This window comes from Gouania willdenowi, chromosome 16 (genome assembly GCF_900634775.1).
Source record: "Gouania willdenowi chromosome 16, fGouWil2.1, whole genome shotgun sequence".
Classification (NCBI taxonomy): Eukaryota; Metazoa; Chordata; class Actinopteri; order Blenniiformes; family Gobiesocidae; genus Gouania; species Gouania willdenowi.
The window spans coordinates 16,018,842-16,028,419 of record NC_041059.1 but is presented as its reverse complement, the minus strand read 5'-3'; the positions used below and the strand labels follow the sequence as shown (position 1 = coordinate 16,028,419).

The window sequence follows — 9,578 nt, the reverse complement described above, 5'->3', positions numbered from 1 at the left end:
ATTTGGTTGGTTGAATTCTAAAGAAAAACTGGGTCACGATTTAATGACCGTGGTAAAATGTGGGTCCCAAGGTGAGACCAGTTGAGAACCACTGGTTTAAAGAGTCATGTTATCTGTAGTTTGTAAATGCTTTATTGAGAAACCTTCATATACAAACATCACACCAGTGTACATCTTTCAACAAATAAAAACAGGGGTTATTCAACATACAACATTAGAACTTTGGACAGTCTTAAAACGCTTTTGTTTTGTAATGTTTTCAATGACTTCGATACATTTTTAAGATCAATTTTAAGTTTTAAAGTTTGGGGCTATTTTTAAAACAAATCTGCATCTGTGTATTAAATGTTTGCCAAATATCATCAAATTATTACATAGAAATTCCAAATCCTTGTCTTTCAAAATAAAACCAAATTTAACAAAATTATAATCACACCCTGGTATCACAGTTTTTTTTGTGAGCGTTCAATCATAAAATCTTTACTAAAACCTCTTCTCTCATCTGTAGTTAATGTTTCCACCTTTTTACAGGTTCTTTTTCAAATACATGCTGCTCTCTGCGCCCAGTCACAGGTTATGCTCCTTGGCCGATTGGACCATACCACCATAGACTTGAAAGGTGGGGGGGTCATATTAATTTCTATCAAAACAAAGCAGCTGTCTAATAAGCATCTTGCCAATATAAATATTTTTTTTCTATTGAAAAAACAAATATGACAAATAACAGTATTTTTCCCCCCTATGAAAAAGTTATTAAAACATGTAACGCTAAACAGAGTAAAACTGTCTGTGTGACGCAGCACGTCCTGTGACGTCATGAAACATGACGGACCAAGGAAACACAGACATGGAGGTCGATAAATTAAGGAATAAACTCTCTGTTTACAAAGATAAGCCCCTCACTGACAATGTGAACCAAAGAATAGACGATGATAGCGGCGTCAGAGAGAGGAAAGACGTCCCGGTGGGTCGTGAGACGGCGGAGTACTGTGAGAAGCTACAGGCATGGATGTGGCAGTACTACACTGGATATGTCCACTGGCAGAGCTGGTTAACAGCCTCAGCCATGACCTGCCCACACTACCTACAGACGTCCAGCGGGACGACGGCGGCTTTTGATTTTAACTCTCACAACTGGTTTAACGGGCTTCAGCTGTCACCGTACACGCCCGAGGCCCCCTCCTTCTCCCCGGGCAGCCGAGGAGGAGAGGCCGGAGGTGGGGCTGCTGTGGCCGCCCAGCGTCACCAGCTCCAGCAGAATGGAAATGCACCAAGACCAGGTACCAGCTCGGAACCAGGGTCACTACTATAGATCTATATCAGACATATTATTATTGTTGTTGTTGTTTGTAAATGCAGTGAAGTGTTAAATATCCTCTTTTATTTATTGGTAATATCTGGCACCACAAACACAGATCAACAATACCATAAAGATACCATAAGATATGAACAAACAAAAATATGTGTTCTTTAGCTTGTTTTATACACCACGTAATTTAAAAAAAAGCCCCAGATATTTAGAATTTAGAATTAGAAAAACATCCTGTTGATATAGAATCTCAACCCTCATGTGCTGTACATTTTCCGAAATATTTAAAAATAGATCAAATGACCCCAAATGTTCACAATTAATACAAACATAACAAAATTTGTTATATAAATGTATATGTATATACTGTCATGGAACAGAGTTTCACCTGCTGCCATCCACTGGGTAAACTACATAATGAAAAAGGTGCCTATTAAACAGACACAAAATGTGGTTTGTTTTCCTACAAAACTAATGTCATTTAGTTATGGAGCATTTTTTTTTTTTTTCTTCCAAAAGAAAATTGAACTTAAAAGCATCCAACCAGCATTAAATAACTGACAACTTTGTTAAATCTAGATTGAATACTTAATTATTTAATTTAGCCTGAATCAAAGACTTGAGTTTACAGAGGGTTTTCACGGCACGTCATCAACCCGGAAGTCGCCATTTTGGAGATAAAGCAGCAGGTCTACAAACAGCACGCAGACAAGAAAATCCCAAATTGCTGTGTTTTTGGCTGTACTAATTGGTCAAACACAGATTGCCAAAAATCATAACAAATCAGGAAGAACAATCTCACAAGTTATCAGAGGAAAGGAGGCGCTTGTGGCTAGCAAAGCTAAACCAGGATCTATGAGGCAAAAATCTGTGGCACAAGCGCCTCCTTTCCTCTGGTAACTTGTGAGATTGTTCTCCCTGATTTGTTATGATTTTTGGCAATCTCTAAAACTCCAAATGTGTCTCACTGTTTGACCGATTGGTACAGCAGAAAACACGGCAATCGTTCACCATTTTGTCTCGAAATTCAGGATTTTCTTGTCTGCTTTCTGTTTGTAGACCTGCTGCGTTATCTCCAAAATGGCGACTTCCGGGTTAATGACGGGATGGATGACGCGTCGTGAAAACCCTCTATACATTGCAAGATCACATTTTTTTATATATATATATATATATGTTTGATTCGCTACCATTGCGAAATACTTTTTCCTACTTAACAATTATCGAGATGAACAGAAATGCAGATTTCTACCCAGGCATTGTATAAACGTTCTTTCTATTTATCTTAAAAGCAGGATACAAAAATCCCCCTCTCACTTTTTTATCTCTCTCTGCAGGTCGAGAGTACAACATTCCATCCCCTCTTCAAAGACTAATGGCTGAGATGGTGGACTTTTTCATATTATTTGTCATTAAAGCATCGATAATTATCAGTATTATGCACCTGAGTGGGATCAAGTGAGTTCATTTTGTGAGAATTAGCTTATGCTGTATTATATCTGTGAGATCAAACGTCAGCTAACTCTCTGGACCTTATTAATATTCTCTTTGCTTTGCAGAGATGTTTCCAAGTTTGCGTTGCATTTCATAGTGGAGGAAATAGATGAGGACACGTCAATGGAAGAGCTGCAGAAAATGATGCTTGTAGCCCTTGTGTACCGAGTATTAGTGTGCTTTTACGAGGTAAGCTCTCCTCAAACCTTCATGCCTTTTTCAGGGTTCCCGCGGATCCTTAAAAAGTCTTAAAAAGGCATTAAATTCATGAATCTAAAAATAAGGCTTTAATTATCATTAAAATGTATTGAGGACCTGTGGCTACCCTCAAAGCTAGAGACAATGGAAATCTAACCACCCCACAAATTTCGTGCATATTTGTTCTAATTCTGTGTGCGTTTGGATAATTTTTGTTGCATATTGTATTTTGGAAGTAATTTTGTCTATATTTATTGTTGTTTTGTATATATTTTGATCATTTTGTTCTTATTTTATGTATATATTTTTCCCCATTTTGTGTGCGTTTGTAGTCATTTTGTGCAATTTTGTGTTTTTGGAGTCCATTTGTATTGTAAATATACAATATATTGTATATTTCTGTTCTATTTTTTTGTGTAATATTTTGTAAATTTTTGTTGTAAAATAAAACTTACATTAGAAAAAAAAAAATCTTAAATCAATGTTTCAAAAGTCTTAAAGTTAAACACATAATACGTATGATTTTCTGATTGTAATACAGTAAGTCTCACATTTCAAAATAAATGGTAACAATCTTTTTAATTTTTTTAATAATTTAAAAAACAGTGGAACCAAATACAAACAGTGACATGGTTGCTGCATGATTTTCAACAACATGGTGAAATGTAGATTTAACAAAAATGGCCTGTCCATTCCAATGAATATTTTTCCTAATTTTAAAAAAAAAGAAATTATTTTTGTTGTTTTATAGATTTGTCTATTTTTGTAGTCATTTTGTTTGTGTGTTTTCAGAGCGATTTTGATTGTTTCAGTCTGTTTTATTTGTGTATTTTACTGTCATTTTGTGTATTTTTGTGTTTTTACTTTGGCGGCCACCAGTTGCATGTCTGCACTAGACACTGGAAAAAATACACCCTACTATGAAATTGATGTGGCATTTTTTTTTTTTTCCCCCATTTGTGTTAAACATTACTGTGAAGTTGTTCTTAAATTTAAATGGCAATAAAAAGTCTTGAATTGAATTTGACTGAAGATGTAGGAACCCTGTTTTTGTTATATTCAGACCTTGCTCATTCTGTCTCTTCCTTTAGATTATTTGCATCTGGGGAGCAGGAGGAGCCACTCCAGGAAAGTTTCTCATTGGACTCAGAGTTGTTACTTGTGACTCATCAGTTCTGGTTCAGCCTGACCGAGTGCTTGTGGTACCAGCAACAAACGTCTCTCTGTCAGCGTGAGTATTTCATCTGAAGCTCATACTTCATGGTTTCTTTGTATTTGGCAATTGAAAAATTGCTGTACCACCTACCAGATGTCACAAAAAAGCCACAAATTGAGATATAGTGCTACATTGAGCAACATTTCCTTTCAATGTGTGACCTTGACCTTCTCTCAAGGTCATATTTAAGGTCAAGGTCAGTCTTCTGCTTGACTGGCACCATTTACCACGCCATATTAGAAAAAACGCTATAACTCTCATATACAAAGTTCAAACAGCCTCATATTTGATACACATGACGACTGTCCATCCCTAAAGAAGAATCAATGTGACAGTTACCCATCATGCTTTGCGTTCTCAGATGACGCCACTTTTAGTGGTGTCCGACCCTAACAGCTCTAACGGAAAGATGGTGCGTTGACTTCAAAATAATGTTGGATGAATCTTATAAGATGGGAGCAGGTCGCTGATGAAGAAAAAACAGGCTGTGATCAGTGGGAGGGGCCTATAATGTCACTGGAAAATCCTTCGCCATCACATTCTAAATGCTGTATCTTGGCTAATTTTCAGTGAATTCCCATCAAATTCACTGAGAGTGATTTTTAACTGGTTTTCCCTTTCATACTGGGTTTTTTCCACTGGTGCCATTTTGCACGCCATAATCGAAAAACCACTATAACTCTCATATACAAAGTTCAAACAGGATCAAGAATCAATGTGAAAACTACCCATCATGCTTTGCGTACTTTTAACCAGTTTAATGTTGAAATTTTTTCCAGAAATTTTGTAGTTTCAATTTTCAAATGCGTATTTGCCTTGTGATTACAGGCCTTGCCTAGTTATTTTTGCAGTTGTTGTAAGCTGACTCACTCTTGCATCATGTAATAATAAATCCTGTCTTTCTTTACAGATCTACAGTCAGAGCGCTAAACAAGAATTTTTCTATTGCCTTTTTTTTCCCGGCCTTCATAACACTGCTGTTTTTCCAGCATAACAGGACTGTGTACGATATGGTAGCTGGCACTATCGTTGTCAAGCGACCTAGGCTCAGATGACGTTCAAGTGAGCAGAAGATTTACAATATTTATGAGACGCTGATGGAACTGTTGCAGTTTAGCACAACTTTCACTCTTTGGTGTTTTTTTTTTATTCTGGTTTGACCACAGGAAAAAAAAACCCAGTATTGCATCATCACAATGGTGTGTTCTTTCCTCACCTCTTCCCTAGTAAATGAAAAATGAATGTGTTGTAACACTCAGTATTCAAACTGCTATAGCATAATTGTTTTAGATCACACCTAAAGTATGTCTTTTAATATGTTTACCTTTAAAAGTTTATTTCTGAACTTTGTTGCAGGGACAGTGAAACATTCTTATCAGCATCTTTTGACGAGAGACTGAAAAGTTGGTGTTTCCATCAAATGATATAAAAGATGAATCCAATGCATCACAGATTCAAATCATGTTTCAGACTGTATTCTATTATTACTTTGCTAAATCTTGCCTTTTTCTGGGCTTACTTTAATCCCGAAACAATTTTATTTTGCACATTTTTTCAAAAATATTGATATTATAATTGAAAACTATTACTAATATAATTGCATTTGGGTGTTTTATGTATGCCATGGGTAATAATGTAGGAATTTTCTACCATAGCACATAGCAATTCTTTTGAAAGACCTCAAATTTTGTTGTTTTGAAAGATCTTGGACACGAAAATAAACATTGAATGTAAAAAGAAAAAAAGACCTCCTTGTTTCTCTTTCACAGAACAAAAACAGAAATGTTTGGAATTTAACATTCATTGTGTCTCTGTGTTGGGAAAGCTCTATCTTTCCTTGTGCTGTGAGGGAAATCTTTATGGAAGTAAAATGAGTTCTTCAAAAAGTTTAAATAGATTTCATATTATATTTTAACATTTCACCCCAGCCAATAAAAACAAGGTAATATCTATACAGTATCATTGGTTCTTAACCTAGTTGGAAGTACTCAGCCCTTCATGCTTCATCAGTACATTCTCTGAACCCTCCGTAGTTGGATAAATAAAATAGGTATATGCAGTATATATATATATATATATATATATATATACACTGTATATGTTACGGTATTTGGACGCGCGTAAGTCTTGACCAGTTTTTTGCTTTTTTCAAAAATGCTTTTAATTTAAATTTTTACCAATCAATACTTATTCATAAAATGTAACATTGTTATCAGAATGTATCTTATAATAAACTAGTTTATAATGTAAAATTATATTGTGAAAAACATTTTTAATGCGTGTCTTGACCCCTGCCGAACCCCCGAGACTGACTCGTCAAAGAAAGTGAAGTTAGAAACAATGGTCTATATTGTATTATCTTAATAACAATCTACATAGGTTTTTATAAATGATCATGACATCTTTAATCAAACATTGTGATGTGAAAATGTACATTTTATTGTAACAATAATTAGCTTCTCCTTGTGCAAAGTGCACTGAATTGTTGAATGATGCACACAAAGGGTTACCAAGCATCATCATGTAACACATGGTCAGAGGAAGTGCTGCCAGACTCCGCCTACACCAGTATTATTTCTCAGCTGAGCCCTGATGGGCCTGTGTCGCCTAATTTAGCATCAGTGTGTAATCTATTCCGAAACTGACACGCTTTGCTTGATTTTCTTCAGCATCAGATGTTCATCCCAACAAGTGAAACCAAAGGTGTTCAACAAACCTTGGAATATTTGTAAATGTTACCATGAATTATCCTTCAGTTCAAACAAATATGTACTTTAGGATAATGGGACTTTATAAAGCGCCTAAAAAAGTATTAGGGTGTGTTTATTATCTCTACGTCACCATTACAATAGGCCACATAGTCCATCACTTAAAGTGAGACATCAATTGGTGATCAACACCGCCCAGAAGATCATCGGCTACCCCCTTCCTGACCTGGAAGAGATGGTCACCACCTGCTGCCTCAGCCGGTCCAGAGCCATCCTTTCTGACCCCTCCCACCCAGATCACCACCTGTTTGTCCTGCTCCCCACGGGAAGGAGGCACAGGTCCATCAAAGCTTGCACCTCCAGAATGGCAAACAGTTTTTTTTTAATCCCTGGGCCATGAGAACGCTGAACAAAAAAATAACCATCTTCCTCCCACGACTCAAACTACAAATATATATCTATGTGCAATAATTCACTTCATAGTGCAATCCACTATCTGTGCAATATCTATTCATCTCACCAACAGGTCAGTTTATATTTTTATATTGCATGTTATGGTAATGGATATAGTGTTCTGAGTCGTAGTATTGTATTATATTACTATATATTTCTTTTTCCAATATTTTATTTGTTATGTGTCATTCCTCATTCTTGGAGAGCACCTTCATTTATTGGTTTACTTAACAGGGACAGTGTACATTAATATCCATACAGAAAATCTACCAGATTTAGCCGGAAGGCAATTTTTCATCTGTAGTAGCTGGACAGAATGTTCAAATGTCACCCTAAAAGAATACAAAGTACAGGGAATATACAATAATAATTATAACAATAGTAGTAATAATGTTTTTGTTGTATATGTTGTACAATTACAATGAAAAGCTTTTCTTCTATTCTATTCTATGACCCTACAGTGCAAACTCAGCTCCTGCAGAGCTACTGTCCTGCTCGATGTAGATTTTTCCCTTTTTTGAACTAACTTCAACTTGAAGAAATCACCATTTACTTTTCAGTTTTTGCAGAAAAAAATAGGAGAAGAAGGACTGGACTGTTGGCCAGTGGTCCAAGGTCCTCTTTTCTGATGAAAGTAAAAGTCCAAGGGTTTGGAGGAAGACGGGTGAGGAACAGAACAGAACATTGCACCCCAAATCATGACTGACTGTGGATATTTCACACTGGACCTCAAGCAGCTTGGCTTCTGTTCTGTCCCTCACCCTCACCTCATTCAAACCCTTGGACCTTGGAATTATGTAACTTAAACAACTTTTCCATGATATTCTAATTTTTGGAAAGGGTCTGTATGTTTCTCATGGTTAAAGCATGAAACACAACTTTGGGAGCACAAATAACCACGCCTTGTATTATCTGACCAGAAATGCATGACGAGATTATCGAGACATGTTAATGGAGGAAGAGGTGAGGACATTAGCAATCATTCTTTTTATTTCTCTTACTCTATACATTCATTAGCACTCAAAAATATCAAGTTCCTTGTGGCCACATGGCCTGGCATATTGCAGTGATTTCTGGCTCTTATAACAAGGGCGACATCTCCAAGCAGTATGGCAGTCTCACAGTTTTCTTTCAGAGCCATGTGTCTGTGAACAGATTCAGGCCATGGAGATGAAGTAAATAGTCTGGATGCAAGTGGTTTAAAAATGTTCTCAGAGGACAATTACATTAGAAGTTGAACTCCTGGATCTTCTGAAATGTACAGACCTCACACAGGCTACATTTAAACTGGTGTCACGGCTTGTCCTCTCAACATGCTTGAGCCGACTGTGTAGAGTCACACAGAAGCTGACTGGTGAGGAAACCTGTGTTAATCAGTAGACCTGTTGATTTAGGTGAGATTTGATATGAGGCAACAGCGACGCACTCATACAACATATTAGCTCCCATCTCAGGGCCCATGACTTATGATGGTGTGACATCACACAGGGGAGAGACTTCAACACTGAGCATAGTGCTGTGTATTTCAATAACAAATCTCATATTCAAATTCAACTATTTCTCATACAAAACTAGTGGATTTAAAACTACTTCCAGGTGTGTGGAATACGATTCTGGAACATTTTGCCAATGGAAATTAAAGAGTGTTCAGATATCAAGAACTTTAAAAGAAAATACAAAGAAAAAATATATTTACGTTGTATGACAATTTTGAAAGTGTGTAATATGTTTTTTTGTGTGTGTATTTAATCAAAATCATATAAAGATATGACAAAATTAATTTATTAACAGCAGCAATGACTGGAAAACAGGATGCTGAAAATTGATTATAACTGTGATGTAGGAAAAAGGGGTGGGACTAATAAATTTATACCGCCACTCCCTCCCTTTCTAACACAAAAACATATGCAGTAATATACGTAATTGTTTTGTTTTTTTCTGGAGGAAAGCCATCGGCATCAAATCTTATGTTTTTTGTGATATATCGTTCCTTTTTTGTATTGTTGCAATTGTCCAAAAAATAAAATAGTATATCAGTATATCTGTTTTCAAATAGACTTGAATTACATTTTTCTCTATATACACACTTTAAACAAATGTTGAATTTGCACGAAATGCAAGATTACTATAAAACAGACAAAGCTGCTCACCTTATCTTTCACTGTATCTTTTAGACTTAATTGCTTTTAAAATTGCCAAC

At 36.1% G+C, this 9,578-nt stretch overlaps 1 protein-coding gene across 2 annotated transcripts; it reads left to right on the top strand.

Annotated features, from left to right (window-relative positions):
* Positions 1 to 801: 801 nt before the first annotated feature.
* On the top strand, positions 802 to 5,910 carry LOC114478036 (protein FAM8A1-like). Of its 2 annotated transcripts, none has more exons than XM_028470813.1 (5): positions 802 to 1,280; positions 2,647 to 2,767; positions 2,869 to 2,992; positions 4,093 to 4,232; positions 5,128 to 5,910. In XM_028470813.1, the coding sequence occupies exons 1-5, from the start codon at positions 824 to 826 to the stop codon at positions 5,270 to 5,272; spliced, it is 987 nt and encodes a 328-aa protein (XP_028326614.1). In that variant the 5' UTR covers positions 802 to 823; the 3' UTR covers positions 5,273 to 5,910. The 2 variants fall into 2 exon arrangements, with proteins under 2 accessions (XP_028326614.1, XP_028326615.1); XM_028470814.1 differs by having other exon boundaries at positions 5,574 to 5,906.
* Positions 5,911 to 9,578: the final 3,668 nt, after the last annotated feature.